The following is an 18,242-nucleotide window of genomic DNA, read 5'->3' as shown; positions in this document are numbered from 1 at the left end:
GCCACAGGGAGAAGCCTGAGCACTGCAACTAGAGGGTGGCCCCTGCTCACCACGGCTAGAGAAAAGGCCCATGCAGTGACGAAGACCCAGCACAGCCAGAATTAAATAGATAAATATTCAAAAAAGAAAAAGTCCAAGATACATGAGCGGTGGAAAATGCAAATCTTCCTGAAATGTGAAAAGATCATCGATTCCAATGAAAATGAACAGTACACTAAAATGCCATTTCTCACTTATCAGATTGGCAAAAATCCAAACCACAGTCACAAAACTCTGCTGTGAAGCTGTGGGAAACAGATGACTCCTATCTTGCAGGGAGAATGCAAAATGATGACCTCCCCCAGTGTGGAAAGACATTTAACAGAATCACTGAAATCCTGCATGTCCTTTATCCAGCAGTCCCACCTCTGTGAACAGATACTGCCACTACTCCTGGACACATGGGAAATGACCAGACACAAGGTTGTTCACTGCGACTTGGCTATAACAGCAAAAGTGTTGAAAACAGCCCAGTGCTCATCTAGTTAGCTAAATGACATCACAGTGGAATACTACACAGCTGTGAAAAAGAAGACTAGAAACAAGAAAAGAATGAGAATGCGCTCTCCATTCTTACACTCTAGGATTTCTGTAAAAAAGCTAGTCACAGCAAAGTGTATATAAGGTGCTATTTTTTGTGTGTAAGAAAGTGGCAATAAAAGAGAAAATGGCAAAAAAAGAACATATATATGAATGTTTGCATAAAGAAATCAAATTCTGGAAGAATATACCATAAACATTGGAAATGCTCGAAGAATGCATAAACAAATATGCTTCCCATTAGGAAGCTTAGAAGGGAAGACCAGGGAGGGACCTAAAGATCCTGTTGGGGAGGGAATATCAGAAGGAAGAACCTCTTCAAATGGTTAAAATGGTCCTGGAGTGCCAAAAGCTGAAAGTAAAGTACAGATATGGATCGTAATCTAGCATGGCTGTACGGTATTTTGCTTTGCTAAAAACCATTACTTAATAAGCACTCACCCCGCTCCAGTACTCTTGCCTGCAAAATCCCATGGATGGAGGAGCCTGGTGGGCTGCAGTCCATGGGGTCACTAAAAGTCGGACACGACTGAGCCACTTCACTTTCCCTTTTTACTTTCATGCATTGGAGAAGGAAATGGCAACCCACTCCAGTGTTCTTGCCTGGAGAATCCCAGGGACGGGGGAGCCTGGTGGGCTGCCATCTCTGGGGTCACACAGAGTCAAACACGACTGAAGCGACTTAGCAGCAGTAGCAGCAATGAGCACTCAGTAAGCACCTATGATGCCCCAGGCCTTCTATATTAAGTGAGGCCCAGTCCATCAGACACGCTCCTTTCCCCTCAGGGACTGACAGCTGTGGAGGGAGTAAGTGCAGGTGCAGAAGGGCTTGGCAGTGGGCTTCATGCGCAAAGGAGGAACTACCTAATTCTCTACAAGGAGAGAACAGACAGACACTCGGGGGGCAGAAATGGCAATCTGTAGGGACACTTGCCTGGCAGCCCAGTGGTTAAGACTCCGAGCTTCCAATGCAAGTTTCGATCCCTGGTTGGAGAACTGAGATTCTACATGTCGTGTGGCACATTCAAGAAAATATTAAAAAACAAAACAAAACAGGGCAGCCCATGATGTGTATGGAGACCGAGGAAGGGCAAGAGTTGGAGGTTGTCTTCAATCATAACAGAAGCACTGGGCCTCCCAAGCCCGCCTGCAGGGCTGCACCTAGGTGCCCAGCCGGGACTAACACTGCAGGGTTCATCCAACACGGGCAATCCAGTTTTTGAAAGCCATCCTAGATGGACTCTCTGTGGCACACCTCCCACCCCAGACCTCTGGCTCTAAGCCCCTGTCCTTGCTCTAGGAGGTGTCCCAGAGCCTTTCTGCTGTTGGCGGGGCTGGGGCTTTTGCCTACAACTCCATGGGAATGTGGACCCGTTGAACCACATTTCTCTGGAACCCTCTCTTATGGAGTTAGAAAATACCAAACTGGATGATAACCGGACATGCCGAGTGGGGGAGAGAAAAGTAAATTACACCTCTCTAGCCCTGGAGTTTGATGGGATTTTAATGTTAATGATGAGTGGAATTAAGTGGTGGCCCACGGTGACCCCAGTTCTACGCTGCCGTGCTGTTGAATTCCAACTCTTCCTGTCCCTGTGCTATAAATACCCCCTTCAGCACCGGTCTGTCAGCAACGCCAGGATAATGAGCTGCTGAAGGGTCAGGAAGGGTAAAGGAAGCGGATGTTGCACGGGGCAGGTGGGAGGGAGCTGCCGAAGGGTCTGACAGTTGTTAGGAGTTGTCAGAGAGCAGAGGGAACAGGACTTCGTATGGACTGTCACTCATACACACACACACACTCACACAAACACACACACACTCACACTCACACACACACAGTCTGATAACTCTTGGAGATACAGGGAAAACTCTAGACATCTGCCCAGAATCTAAGATAGAGGCTGAAGTCATTTGATTTAGCTGTTAAGGAAATGGTGACCTGAAGCCTAGAAGACTTGGGCCCATCAGGGTTACAGGACTGCGCAGTCATTTGTTCTGTTTCCCACGCAGGGAAACAGGAATCCCAAGGAATCCCACTGGGTTCCTGCTCTTCAGACCCATCCCATCACCCCAGTCTGTCCAGTTCCCTCCGTCCCACTGATATCACCCTGGGCTTCAGCCTCGTCCCCTTCCCCAGACCAGGTGGGAGGCTCTGAAGTGTCTTCCTGGCTCCAATTCACCTGCAGAGAACCAAACTCACCCTCTGAAAACTGGGGTCTGCCACTCCTCCACTCAGCCCCTGCAGTGGCACCACAGCTATGCAGCTCCAAACCCCTTGTCAGAATGCAAGTCCCTCACCAACTTGGTCCAAACTCTCCTCCCTAGTCCTGGTTCCCATGACCCTTCCATCTCTCTGCTCAAGACACTGTGGAGAACTCTTCAAGTTCAAAACCTGCCTTGTGGGTTTTTGCCTCCCAGTTCTTTACTTAAAGGAACCACATGGATCCTACGAGACCCAGCGCAAATGCCGCCTCCTTCAAGATGCCTTCCCTAGTCATTTTCCAACTGTTTGACTGATCCCAAACTTTAGCATGCCTTGAGTGTGCCTCAGTCGGTCCGGAGTGGGCCTGAGATTCTGCATTTCTAACAAGCTTCCAGTGAGGTCATACTGGAATCCAGGGACATACCTGGTATGACAAGGTAGAACACAATTCAAGTGGAATTTATCACATACAACCTTGCCTTACTAATATGCAAACATGTGCCTTAGCTTCCCTTCTGGAATGAAAATTCTTTGAGAGCAGGGACCTACAGAAGAGACAGGTTTTTTTTTTTTTTTAAGAGGTAAGAAATGTTTTAAATATTTATTTATTTGGCTGTACCAGATCTTAGTTGCAGCAGGCAGGATCTAGTTCCCGGACAAGGGATTGAACCTTGGGTAGAACATCACAGTCAAACTGCTGTAAACTAAAGACAAAGAAAAATATCTTTTTGTCTGAGACAAAAAGACACACTTCATTCAAACGAGTAAAAGTAAGTCTGATGACTAACTTTTAGAAACCAGAGAACCATGCAATGAAAACTTTAAAGGGTTGAAAGGGAAATAAAAATCTTACCAAACTAGAATTCTATATTCAGCAAAAATATCTTTCAAAAATAAAGGTAAAATAAACAATGGTTTTCATGATCTACACTACTCTATACAGCCCTACCAAAAATAGTAAAGGAATTTCTTTGGGTTAAAGAAGTAATGATCCCTGAGCTTCCCTGGTGTCCAGTGGTTAAGACTCAGTGCTCTCAATGCAGAGGGCATGGGTTTGATCCCTGGTCAGGGAACTAGGATCCTGCAAAGATTCCACATGCCACACATTCCAGCCTAAATAAATAAATAAAGTTATGAAGGAAACAAAAAAAGTTATCCAAGATGGAAACAAGGACTTGCTGGCAAGGATGAAGAGCCCTGGAAAGGGTCAACGTGCGAATAAATAGCAATAAGCATTGACTAATATGTAAGACAATGATAAAAACGTCTTACAGGGCTTCTAACATAGCTAGATGTAAAATACACTGAAGCAATGGCGCAGATGATGGAAAAGTGTTAAGTTAGGTCAGGCTGTGAGAGTGTTCATGCCCTGTATTTGAAGTGGGGGAAGGATTCATGTGAGGCAGACATGAAAGGAAGGGTGCAGAATGTAATCCCTGAGTGAAACACTCTAAAAGAACATCTAATCAGAGAGTTAGCAGAGAAAAACACTTTAAAATATTTAACTGTGTTAATCCCTCCCCCCAAAAAAGGAACAAGGGAGGAATAAAGAAATAAAGTCAGATGGGAGAAATAAAAACTAGATAGCAAGTTTGCTGATTTAGGCTCAACAATGTAAGTAACTATATTACATTTAAATGATCTGAATATTCTAGTTAAAGATAATCTGACTGGTTTTTTTAAACTATATAAAAAATCCTAATATTGAATTCAGAAAGGTTAAAAATAAAAAGACAAAGATATACCACAACAATCCCAATAAAAAAAAGAAAGCTGGTATAGTTACAGTAACATCAGATAAAATAGACATGAAGGCAATAAGTATTACTGGATATAAGGAGATGCTGCTGTTTAGTCGCTAAGTCACGTGTGACTCTTTTTCAACCCCATGGACTGTAGCCCGGCAGGCTCCTCTGTCCATGGGAGTCTCCAGGCAAGAATATTGGAGTGGATTGCAGTTTCCTTCTCCAGGGGATTTTTATGACCAGGAATTGAACCCAAGTCTCCTGTGTCTCCTGCATTGGCAGGAGGATTCTTTACCATTGAGCCACCTGGGAAACCCAATATAAGGAGGGACATCATTTCAACAAGAGGATTCAACAATCCTAAATTTCTAAGAAATGAATACTTTAAAACATGTAAAGCAGGAATTAACAAAACTGAAAAGATAGGTAATCACACTGTAATACCTCTCTCAGTACCTTAGAGACAACATCAAAATCCATAGGGATATGGAACATCTGAAAAACCTGATCTAATTGATACCTGTAGGATATTCCATCCAAATATGGCAGAATACTCATTCCTTACAAACATACATGAGCATTTGCCAAATCAAACATATGTTTGGACAAAAATCAAGTCTTACTAATTTTAAACATTGAAGTCATACAGAATATATTCTGTGACCATGGTGGAATTGTAACAGCAATCATATAAGGTTTCCTAGTAGAAAGGCAACTAGGAAATCCCTAAGTTTTTAGAAATTAGCAGTAGATTTCTAAATAAATCATGGGTAAAAGAACAAATCACAATAGGAATTAAAAAATAAGTTTGACTGTATAATAATGCACATATGATACCAGGAAAATTATGTGATGCAGTTAAGTAGTACTTAGAGGAGTTTTTATAACTTTAAATGCCTACCTTAGAAAAAATTGAAAATCAGTGATCTAAGTGTCTATCTCATAATAGAAAAAGGCAAAAAAATTGAACTCGAAGAAAGTGCAAGGGAGGAAAACCTAGAGATAAGAGCAGAAGTACATGAAATTTTAAAAAAGACATAAACTGAGAAAAGGAAAAGTGAAAAGTTACCAAAAATTAACTCAAAATGAATCAAAAACCTATACATAAGAGCTAAAACTATAAAACTTTTGGAAGAAAACAAAGGAAAACCTTCATGACATTTGATTTGGCAGTGATTTCTTGAATATGGACACCAAAGCACAGATAAAAGAAAAAATAGATGTCCAAGTGGGAGGGGACATGGGTAAACCTATGGCTGATTCATACTGATGTTTGATAGAAACCAATGCAATACTGTAAAGCAATTATCCTTCAATTAAAAATAAATAAATGTAAGAAAAAGAAAAAATAGATAAATTAGACTACCTTAAAATTGAAAACTGTGCATCAAAGAGCACAATCAACAGAGTAAAATGCAACCCACAGAATAGGAGAAAAATATTTGCAACATATATATCTGATAGGGGGGTAATATACAAAATATGTAAAGAACTAGCAGTTGGGAGACTTAAATAGACTTTTCTACAAAGAATAAAACAAATAATCAATAAGCACATGAAAGAAATGTTCACTATCACTCACCATCGGGGAAGTTCCTACATTCATCAACCACAGAAATAAACCATCTGATTTTTAAAAAAGGATCAAAAGGACTTCCTTGGTGATTCAGTGGTTAAGAATCTGCCTGCCAACACAGGGTACACAGGTTTGGTCCTTGGTTCAGGAAGATTCCATATGCCCCGGGGGAACTAAGTCCATGGGTCACAGCTACTGAAGCCCATGTGCACCCTGGAGTCCACAGGCCCTTCGACAAGAGAAGCCGCCCCAGCGAGAAGCCTGTGCACCACAGCTAGAGAGAGGCCCCGCCTGCCGCAACTAGAGAGAGCCTGAATGCAGCAGCAAAAAGCAAATGAATGACATTTTCAGAGTTCACAAGCTTTATGTTTCAAAACTGGCTGAAAGACTTGAATAGGCATTACTCCAAAATATACATAATACAAACGGTCACTTAGCACACGAAAAGATGCTCAACATCACTAATCATTAGGAAACTACAAATCAAAACCACAATGAGACATTACCTTATACATTAGAATGGCTATTACAAAAAAAAAAAAACAAAAAACAGAAAATAACAAGTATTAGCAAGAATGTTGAGAAACTGGAGCTCTAGCACATTGCTGGTGAGAATGTGCAGCCACCATAGAAATACAGCAGTGCCTCAAAATAGTAAATATGGAATTACCATAAGACCCAGCAATTTCACTTCTGGTTATATATCTAAAAGGAATGAAAGGAGAACTCAACCAGTTATTTGTTCACCTGTGTGTATAGCAGCATTATTCACACTAGCCAAAAAATAGAAATACCCCAAATGTCCATCAATGGACCAATGGATAAACAAAATGTGGTGTATATACATACAGTGGAGTGTCATTCAGCCTTAAAAAGGAAGGAAATTGTGATACATGCTACAACATGGATAAATATTATGCCAAATGAAATAAGTCAGTCACAAAAGGACAAATACTATGTGATTCCACTTATATGAGATTCTTACAGTTAGTCAAATTCATAAGGAATAGCAGAAAGTAGAGTAATAATTGCTAGGGACTAGCGGGAAAGGAGGATGGAGAACTATTGTTTAATGGGTACAGAATTTTAGTTTGGGGAGATGAAAAAAGTTCTGGAGATGGATAGTGGTGATGGTTGCACAATGAGGTGAAAGTACCTAAGGCCACTGAATTATATACTTAACGTGGTTAAAATGATAAATTTTACATCAGGCATATTCTACCACATTAAAATAAACGTTAAAAAAGAATGTTCAGAGATGCTTAAACAGTCGAAAACTTGAAGCAGTTTAAATATCCGTCAACATCTAAATCGATACACTGTGATAGAAGCATGCGGTGGAGTACTATGCAGCAATGAAAAAGAAAACCTACTGCGACATACAACAGTATGGCTAAATCTTCCCTGAAGAGTCCCTGAATCTTTGAGAAAACTGAACCAAGGAGATGCACTTTACCAACTAAGAAAGACATTCTGTCCCTGTTGGAAATGACTTTGTAATAAGCTGCCCCCTTTTTGTAGTGCTTTAGGGACAAATTCAAGTCCTAAGTAGTCCTCTGCTCTTAATATAAGGTACCCAGGAGCCCTAGCCTGACATACATAGGGAAAGGAACAAACACAGCAGTTTATATCTTTCCTCAATTCCAATTCTCTAGTTCAAGATGCAGGAGAAATCGCTACTTTCCAACACCAAAGACATTTGTGACTTTAAAACAACAGTCCCAAGACACACTCCTTTAAATCCATATCTACAGAGAATGGCCTTTCCTATTCAAAGTCCACATTTTCCCACTGGAGCATCACTGAGATGGAGTCTTTAGGGACTCAGACAATGAGAATTTATAAACAGCAAGTTTTTGCTGTGGCCTCAGTTTCCACATCCATCTGAATGCATTGAACTCCCTGCTGGAGGATATTATAAGGCAGGCTTGGGTATTTCATAAATGGCTGGAGAGCCTTTTGTTTCAGGTAACACGTCCTAGTCTAGCATTCCAGAAGCACCATTCCTCATCAGAACACAGCCCATAGCCAGGACATCATGGAAGATTGAGTTTTAAGCACTTACTTTCATCATTAGAAACATTCCCCAGAGATGTGTGGTTGGAATAACGCTTGTTTTCACTTTCGTTGAGACATCTTTCAATCCAGCTCTCTGAAAATGAAAAATAAAGAAAATCACACTGTTGGTGTTTGCAAAGAGACAGGAACATCATCAATGCACTAGATTAAATGCCCATCAACCTTCCTCTGAGATCTGCCCAGACTGGAGTTGGGTTTAACATGAAGCCCAGTATGCACCATTGCTGATGAGACTTTGCTAAGTAGCTTGGAGGCAAAATGGTAATTCAAAGCCCCACTTGAGTATTTCTTGGCCAAATTCAAATAATTTTGGAGTATTAGTACCAACTGAGTGTCCACAGGGGATTATCTTTCTTCAAAAAGAAGATATTAATATATTTCTGAGAACTAGTTTGTAAAACAAAATTTGGTCAACTGAATCACTGATGGTTTGGAGACCTGTGAGTTAGCAGCAGAACCCTTAGTTCAAAAGAAAACAAAAAGAAAAGCAGATACAACCCTGAGGGTTCTGGTTGAAGAGGAGGGCAGGGAAACTTGCAGCTTCCTCCACCCCTACTCTGTCAGTGACCCCTGAAGGGGCTCTTTCAAGCCCAGACTGAAAGTCACCACAGGAGGAGGCTTCAGAAGGTCTGGAATAGCTACCTATTGTTTTATTTATTTAAATGTATTTAGCTGACTCTGCTGGGCTTTAGCTGTGGCACACAGGCTCTCCGGTCTTCGTTGCAGCATATGAACTTTCAGTTGTCTCATGTGGGAGCTAGTTCCCTGACCAGGCATGGAACCCGGGTCCCCTGCATTGGGAGCATGGCATCTTAGCCACTGGACCACCAAGGAAGTCCCTGCATTAGTTTTAAAACCCAAAGACCATAGGATTTTTTTAAAATCCAAATCCAGACAATACAAATGTACTTTCCAAGAAGTGGCATAATGCTTTTTCTATGAGCATCCACTATTGGTTCGTTCATTCATTCAACAGCATCAGGTAAGTACATCAGTTCTGCTACAATGTTTGTTTTGAAACCACAAATGTGTTCAATGCAAGTGATACCTTAGGGAACCATTTGTGCCTAGCACAAATTTTCTGTTTGCTTATGCTTGATTTCTTTCCTAGAAAACATTAAGTGAACGCAGAAACTGCACATAGCTGAACTGAGCCCTGTAGGAATATGCAAAAGACACGCGTGCTCACACTTCAAACATCTACCAGCTACTTGAGTTCTTGGCATGGTTTGTGAGCCACAGATAGACCACGTTCCACCGTTTCACACTAACCCACAAACTGTGGCCCTACCAAAGTCCACTTCCAAGAGTAAATTTCAAGTCTTTTTCAAGGTCAAGTGCCATACTTATTGTATTTATATGCCTCTTAACCATTTAACATGTGTAAAACCATGCTATCCTTCTTATTAGGGTCCTAGCTTTTCCCCCACGCGTCGCTGACAAAGTTTTTAAGCGTTGTGCCCCTAGTTTATTATTCCAGTGAATGCTGTGCTTTTTGCTGTGCAGTTTTGTAGAATGGTGATAACTGGGGGGGATGCGTTTAGTATTAGAGCAGAACTGATTACACCTATGAATGTGTGCTTTTGAACAGTGCTGTCGCCTGCTGCCTTCTTTATAATGTGGGAGCTGGCATTTACTGAACCCCTATTTTAATGTTAACATATTTCATTGAATTCTGACCACAACTCTCTGAAGTAAGGATTTTCATCTCCAGTTTCCCTAGAGAGCAACTGAAGCTTAATCGAGTAATGTGACGCCACATAATTCAAAGAGCCAAGGAAAAGTTCATTACTTAGTAACATATTGTTAAAGGAAACCACGCTAACACTGGCTCCCGAGCGATGTAGTGAAGGGAAAGCAAGTGCCAACAGCAGAGTGAAATGTTGGGGTTTTGGTGTGTATTGAATGTTTCAACAAACTGCTTTTTTAAAAAAGCTGCTTCCCCAATTGTAAATAAGTAGCAGAGAAATATCCAAGGAGTGGAACAGGCACCAGCTTGTTAAGAGGATATGGAAATCTGGTATTTCTAAGGAAACAGGGAGCAGCCGAGAGATTCAAAGCATTAAAACGCTACCCGCTTCCAGAGAGCAAACGCACAATGTAGAAACAAACAGCTTGCAATGGTTTCAAAGCTGTGATGACACAGGGTGGGTGTGTGTCATCACATTTTATGCAAAACCACATCTGGATACAAATCTCCAGAAGTCTTTTCAGAATTCTCCAGAATGCCTCTACTCAGATCTTCTAACCCTTTCAAGTCCTGGCACATTTTCCCTGGCAACAGCCGTGGCTGATGTCAGATGGCGTCTCATGAAATTTGCAATCCCTCCCTCCACCTAACCATACCACCAAAATCAATTTCTATTGTTCGAGGTCAGCCCTTGGTCTTCCTAGCTAGGTATGCACACCTACTCACTCTCATGTGCGTGTGGGCACACACATTCACAAATACACCGCCACTCTCCTTCGTCAGTAAAAGGGAGCACTCTCACCCATTTGCCTGTGCCAAAATCAGGTTTGTTACCATCATTGTTATTCCGCAAAGGGGCCTATACTTGCAGGTGATAATCCCCAGCAACTGGAGGGGGAACCCTCTCTGAAGAGCTCACTGCAACATTCTGGAAAGGAGCTGGCTCTGGTCACCAGCTGGGCCAGAGATGCAACAACCGTCCACAAGAGTTCAAGTCAAGTAAGAGCTGTCCTGAGGGCAGTCCCTCTCCCCAACACTGCCCAACCCCAGCCCTGGAGAGAGATGAAAGCAAGGTGACAGGAGGGAGAGAGGGGAGAGACAAGAAATCTCACCAAGTACTCCTTTCCCCCATCCATTGCCCCCAATTCAGACCTCTCTGACCCATGGCTTAAGCTTGTGTCCACTGTGCTGCCCAGCTCTGCTCCCTGGAGCAGTGCAGAGTAGGTCTGGTCTCTGAGGCACATGTCAGATATAGGAGGAAGCCACACGTCTTCATTTTTTTCTAGTCAAAATGGACCCCACTTGTTTCAGCACTTTCTTGGGAGAAGTTGTTCCTCTACTTTTTAGCCATCCAGTTCTCCTGCTTCTGGCATCTTCTATTTAATCAACGTCTGTTTGAACACGTGGGGCTCAGTGAGCTCTGAGGGTTCAGACGGGGTCTAAGCTGTGCCAGATCTGACAGAAACACCACCTCTGTTGTTCTACACATGGGGGTTTCCAGAGTGTTCAAAGGTCTTGTATTCCAGACAGTATGAACACAACATTCTGAAAAATCTATGGAGGCCACAAGCCTTGGAGTCACAGGTGCTTTTTGAGCTTTGTCTTCTTCCCTAGGGGGACCCTTAACAGTGCCATCTGCAACTCATGTCCCATAAGTCAGGTTGCTCCATAGGACTGAAAGGCCTCTCTCTGTTCAGGTCACCTGATGTAAACATTACATACTTTAGAACTATTAATAATGGGTTATGGTCTTACAAAGATCAAGAATTAATCAACCAGAACGACAGGCATACTGAATGTTTAATGAAACACTGCATTCATCTATCTTATTCATTTGTAGATTGTGTGCGTGTCTGTGCTCAGTCATGTCCAGCTCTTTGTGACTCCCATGGACTGTAGCCTGCCAGGCTCCTTTGTCCATGGGATTTTCCAGGTAAGAATACTGGAGTGGGTTGCCATTCCTTCCTCCAGGGGATCTTCCCAATCCAGGGGTCAAATCCTCCTCTCCTGTGTTTCCAGCATTGGCAAATGGATTCTTTACCACTGAGTCACCTGGGAAGCCCTCATTTGTAGATGAAGGGGCTGAACAAAGGCCACCATATTCTGAGCTCTTACGGGTCAAGTATTATGTAAACTCATCTGGTACACCATCATACGTAATCCTCATAACAGCCCTACAAGATAGGTTCTATCAATATGCCCATTTTAGAGATCAGGAAACTAAGGCTCAGAAAGATTAGATGACTTGTCCAAAGTCATCCAGCTAGTAAGAGGAAGATCAGCATTCACACTCAGGTCATAACCACAGTGTTGTCTCTCCAAGCGTGCTCTGAGCTCTCCTTATCCCATATCCCATACGGTCTCCAGAACACATTGCCAGTATTGCAGCAATGATCACAGTCTGCCTTGTATCACAACTTGTGCTAAAACTCAACTTACATATTACAATTTTTGCTAAGTTCATTTACATGTTTCTTTGCAAGCCTTTGTTTTACATAACAGGCTCCTCAGTTCAGAACTTGAACATCTTAAGAATGCAGTCCATTTTATTTATTTCTCTTGATTCTCCACTAATGCCTGGTATAAAGTTTTTCCTATAGGCTGGCTTCAACGAACATTATGTTATTGACATGAATGATATCAAAAAATGCACAGTGTATAAGGAGATATATCCACATGTCTATAGAATTTCCTAATTGCTTTCTTTTCTACCACATACAGCATAAAAAGGAAAACACATCAAAGGCAATTTTCCAAATCAAGAAAAATTTAACAAAAATGTATTTTGTCCCATGTAGATCAAGAAGCTGTAGTCAAGTGAGTCTGATATAAACATGAGTAAGACTGGTTTCTGCCCTCTAGTTGCCATCAAAAAAACAAGGCGGATGCACCTCCATCAGCTCATGATTGCTGGGACCCTGTCATTTTTGTTTACCTGTGCCCAGGAGCTGGCACTCTGCCTGGGTGCACAGATACAGTACAATAAATATGTTGTTGAATGCATTACTGTTTTTGAAAAACAACAGTAAGTTCCTACTATGTGCCAGATACTATGTGAGTTTTTACATGTGTGGAGAAGTCATAAATTAAAACTCAGGACAATATGATGTGATATGCCTTAATATCTATTTTATTGTTATGAAAAACAAAAGTTCTCATACTGTGATCATCACAGCAGTATTGGCGCTGTGCTCTGGGATACTGGAGAAGCAGAGCTCAATTCACACTTGGATAACCTCCTGTTCCCACCTGCCTCATACTTGATCCATAAAAACCATCTGACCTTTTAGGAAGGACGAGCCTTGCTCTAAGTGTCCAACAGGATTTATAGATGACTGTGAGCATAGGCTCCTGGGCTGCAAAGCATCCTTTCACCTGACTCATCTGGGATCATGGGCAGGAAGGAGGATGCCTCATAGATTTTTCATCTTACAGGGAGTTTAACCCACATTACTTAGAGGCCAATCTTCATGCCTCCCCACTTCAGATCAGAGATTTGGAAACCCGAATTTGAAGTGACTTTCTCAAGTTCCTAAAATGAGGTTGAGCAGAGCCTTAAGTGGTTATTGGGTTTCCCAGGAGGAAATCTTGCTTCCCTTTGCAGCAGCAGCAAATAACAATTAGGAAGTAGCTGCACCGGGGGCACGGCACATCCAGGCCAGTCCAAGACTCAGAGCAGTGCTTTGCGAACATACATTGGCCTGGCAGGAGGAGCCGACCACGTTGGTTGCCAAAAGGCACATAATCCTTGAAGTTTACAGGGCACCCTGACACAAAGAACCTGATCTGAGCTTCACAGTCAACCTCATGGGATAGAAAATTACACCACGTCACAGATAAGGAATAGCTTCCTCAGTGGCTCAGCGGTAAAGAATTCGCCTGCAATACAGTAGCAGCAGGTTATATGAGTTCAATTCCTGGGTTGGGAAGATCTCCTAGAGGAGGGCAGAGCAACCCACTCCAGTATTTTTGCCTGGAGAATCTCATGGACAGAGGAGCCTGACCGGCTACAGTCCATAGGGCCACAAAGAGTCAGACACTCCTAAAGGACTGAGTACGTAGGCACAGATAAGGAAACTGCACATAGCTGTGGCTTGTTGGCAGTGGTGTGCCCGAGGTCACACAGTTCAAAGGTATTAAAGTCAGAATTCAAACCCAGATCTTCAGGCTCCAAAGCTTATGCTTATTCTTCCCACTGCATCCTACAAGAGATAGATGGGCCCCAGGCTGAATAGTTTCTCCCCTGTGGACAGAAACTCCATAACAGCAGGATCATGGAGGAGGCTGGACCCTGTCCAGATAAAAGATAAAAGACCACACGTTCCTCATTCTCGAAGTCAAGGAGACGTCTCTGACTACACATGCACAGAAAGGCTCCTTGGAGGTCAAAAAGGGGAAGGGGCACCACCCATAGTAAGTGATGTCAACGTACCCATAGGTCTCTTCCCTAGAATTCATCTTGGCTGAGAGATGTGCACACACACAGGGGAGGACCCTAAGATACACCCAATACAGACTCAGAACCAGGCAAAGCAAGATGATTGGCCGAAGGAAACCCAGAAGAAATGCCCCATAAAAGTAATTCAATTACTACCATTCTGTCTCCTGGAGCCCACCTGCGTGTCTGTCTGCATGTACCCTTTTTTTTTTCCTAATAAACACATTACTTGTTTCACTCCTGTCTCTATGTGCAAATTCATTTCCACATGAATTTGCCAGGGCCTTGTCACTGGCCACTGGAGCTGGCGGTCTAGTGCCGAGGATTCAGCGATCTCACTTCAGACTCTGGCCGGGAACCCTGCTTCAAGCCACTGCACCCGAGGCCACCCAAGAGCAGGCACAGACCAGTGGTTCCCTCTCATCCATCCATCTATTTATTTTGCAAATACTTATCAAAGGTCTTCAGTGTAAAGTTCTAACAGAAGAAATGAACAGGGACTTCCCCGTGTGTTCTTGCCTGGAGAATCCCAGGGACAGAGGAGCCTGGTGGGCTGCTGTCTATGGGGTCGCACAGAGTTGGACACGACTAAAGCTACTTAGCAGCAGCAGTAGCAGCAGTCACCATCTGCAGTGATTTTGGAGCCCAAGAAAATTAAATCTGTCACTGTTTTAAGTGGTTAAGGCTCTGCACTTCTAGTACAGAGGGCGGAGTTTCGATCCCTGGTTGGGGAACTGAGAGCCCACATGTCAGGTGGTGTGGCCAAGAAAAAAAAAAAAGAAGAAGAAAATAAAATAATTTTAAAAAGAAGAGATGGACAAAAGCTATTTAACAGGAAACCATTATATTACAGCAGGATATTTCTGATGGACGAGAGTTTCAGGACCTGAAAAGATGTTGTTATGCATTCTTTTTATTTATTTCCCTCACTCAGGTTAAAACCCAGTATTCAAAAAATTAAGATCGTGTCATCTGGTTCCATCACTTCGTGGCAAATAGAGGGGAAACAATGGAAACAGTGACAGGTTTTATTTTCGTGGGCTCCAAAATCACTGCAGATGGTGACTGCTGCTACTGCTGCTGCTAAGTAGCTTTAGTCGTGTCCAACTCTGTGCGACCCCATAGACAGCAGCACACCAGGCTCCTCTGTCCCTGGGATTCTCCGGGCAAGAACACTGGAGTGGGTTGTCCTTTCCTTCTCCAACGTATGCATGCATGCTAAGTCGCTTTAGTCATGTCCGACTCTGTGCAACCCTATGGACAGCAGCCCTCCAGGCTCTTCTTTCCACAGGATTCTCCAAGCAAGAATACTGGAGGGGGTTGCCATTTCCTTCCCCTGCAGATGGTGACTGCAGCCATGAAATTAAAAGATGCCTGCTCCTTGGAAGGAAAGCTGTGACAAATCTAGACAGTGTACTAAAAACCAGAAACATCACTTTGCCAACAAAGTTCTATATAGAAAAGCTATGGTTTTTCCAGTAGTCATGTATGGATGTGAGAGGTGGACCATAAAGAAGGCTGAGCACTGAAGAACTGATGCTTTCAAACTGTGGTGCTGAAGACTCTTGAGAGTCCCTTGGACAGCAAGGAGATCAAACCAGTACATCCTAAAGGAAATCAACCCTGAATATTATTTGAGGGACTGATGCTGAAACTCAAGCTTCAACACTGTGGTCACCTGATACAAAGACCCGACTCATTGAAAAAGACCCTGATGCTGGAAAAGATTGAAGGCATGAGGAGAAGGGGATGACAGAGGACAAGATAGTTGGATGATATCATTGACTCAACGGACATGACTTTGAGCAAGCTCTAGGAGATGGTGAAGGACAGGGAAGCCTGGCGTGCTGCAGTCCATCGGGTCACAAACAGGTGGACACATCTGAGTGACTGAACAACAGCAACAACGTTTCCCTCCGTCTTAAAAATGTAAATTCTAACAATCCTGAGAATCTCGTTTGGTGCCTAGTCCCCAAGAGTCTGGAGTGGTGTCAAGCACAGAGCTGGTCGTGATGGTTGTGATGAAGTGAATGAAAGAAGAGGGAACATCCTTCCTCAGGAAGACCTCTGGGAAGAAACAGCACTGGAGCAGAGACTGAACATGGTGAGGGAGTGAGCACTTCTGAGGTTCTGAGAGCCGGGACCACAGAGACAAAGGCTCACGGGTGGATCGTGAGTGATCTGTTTATGGAACATGTTTGTGGCTGATGCAGAGTAACCCCAGGCAGACAGTACAAGATGAAAGAGAAGATAGAGGCAAGCCAGGAAGAATGTGGACCCAGTGGTTAGAAAAACTAGCTTTCAAAGCCCAGTCCTTCCACTTACTAGCTATGTAACATTGAGGTGGTTCCTGAACCTCTTTAAAGTCCTGCCTTCCAGGTTTCTCCAAAAATTAGCTGAAATGACATAGGTGATGCACTTAGCATGCTGGGCTTGTGGGAAAGTGAGGGAAGCATGGTCTCTACGCACCAGGTGCTCACAGCTGTGGTGGGGACAGTCAAGCATATGTTGAGGGCTTTCCAAGTGTCTCAGTGGTAGAGAATCCACTTGCCAATGCAGGAGACACAGGTTTGATCTCTGGGTCTGGAAGATTCCCTGAAGGAAGAAATGGCAGCCCCCTCCAGTATTCTTGCCTGGAAAGTCCCATGAACAGAGGAGCTTGATGAGCTACAGTCCGTGGGGTTGCAAAGAGCCAGACACAACTGAGGGACTAAGCACACAGACACAGCATTTATTGAGTGCCCTCTCCACGCTGGTCACTCTGCTTGACCTCTCCTCCTCACAGCAGTTCTGGAACAGAGCCCTGAACAGCTCCAGCGCTGTGAGGAGGAAAGTGAGTGTCAGACAAGCTAGGTGAAGTCACCACTACAGGTCTGTCTGACCCCAGTGCTGTTGTCTGTCACCCCGGCACCCTGCCTTTCTAAGCCAGCAGGTAACTGGGAGTATGTCTAGATGACAAAAAGGGGCTTCCAGCTCAGCTGGGCTGCTTCACAGAGGGTAGGGGGGAGGGCATTTCAACTGGCCCTTAAAGAGGTCAGCATCTGCCAGACCAAGGAGGAGAGAAGGGTGTTCTGGGGAAGAGGGCCACCATCACGGACAAAGGCACAAAATGGGCTCTGGGAAAGGTGAAGAACCCAATGACCCGTGACCCAAGGCATGGTAGGGGACAAGTGGGGGATTCCATTAGGAGCAGGTTGCAAAGGCCTCACTGCCCCCTCTCCCAGGCCAAGACGCCTGCAGGCAGCTGGGAGCTGGCCATGATTTGAAGCAGTGGGGGAATAACACGATGAGCTTTGTTTCTGAGGAACTGGGTGAGAACAGGGAGTTCTTGACTTATGCAATACCTGAGGAAAATGCCGCCTGACTTAGGAAGCGTCACTGGGTTTTAATAGAAAGCGGCATTCATCTTAGGAAGTGTCACCAGGTTTTAATAGAAGGCGGCATTCATCCTCTTTTTATCAGCAGTCTTTTGGGGTGCTGCACTGGGGCCTATTTTAGGAACGCACAGCTTTAGAAATGCTACATAAGAGAGCTGACAGGCCACACGTGAAGCTACCCAGGGAAGACCGGGCCCCAGTTCCCTCTGGGGGTGCCAGGGCGCACCCTCACAGCCCTCCCCCAGACCCCAGTCATTACCAGTGGACCCGTGCCGCCGGGGCCTGCTCCTGTCTCCCCTCAGGCCCGGATGTGCGTTCCTCTGGATCATTCTGTCTCGGCCCCTTTCCTGTCTCCCCTGGGGCTCCCCACGGTGGTGACACACAGGTTCGTGTGGGAAGTGGGCCCAGGAGGTGGGCAGCTGTGACCTCTCCAGGGTGGGGGCGCCTCAGGTCAGTGGGTTGCCATGGCAACACTACAGGCCTTGCCCCAGGGGCCACTGGGTTCCAGGAAGGGGCCCTTGTCCCTGCCTCCAAGGGGCAGCCCCACCCTGGCCC

At 44.2% G+C, this 18,242-nt stretch overlaps 1 protein-coding gene across 1 annotated transcript in view; it reads right to left on the bottom strand.

The window, feature by feature from the left end:
• The window catches only part of RFX4 (regulatory factor X4), a 152,799-nt gene extending 134,783 nt beyond the window's left edge, over positions 1-18,016 (bottom strand). The window contains exons 1-2 of the mRNA XM_069585249.1: positions 17,947-18,016; positions 8,169-8,255 (exon numbers count right to left, since the gene is read on the bottom strand). Coding sequence (XP_069441350.1) covers positions 8,169-8,255; positions 17,947-18,016 — 157 coding nt within the window. The remainder of the gene's footprint in view (positions 1-8,168; positions 8,256-17,946) is intronic.
• Between the last annotated feature and the right edge of the window lie 226 nt (positions 18,017-18,242).

The sequence above is a fragment of the Ovis canadensis genome, chromosome 3, assembly GCF_042477335.2.
Source record: "Ovis canadensis isolate MfBH-ARS-UI-01 breed Bighorn chromosome 3, ARS-UI_OviCan_v2, whole genome shotgun sequence".
In the NCBI taxonomy this organism is placed as follows: domain Eukaryota; kingdom Metazoa; phylum Chordata; class Mammalia; order Artiodactyla; family Bovidae; genus Ovis; species Ovis canadensis.
The sequence above is the reverse complement of the archived record's forward strand: the minus strand, read 5'-3'. Positions and strand labels throughout refer to the sequence as shown.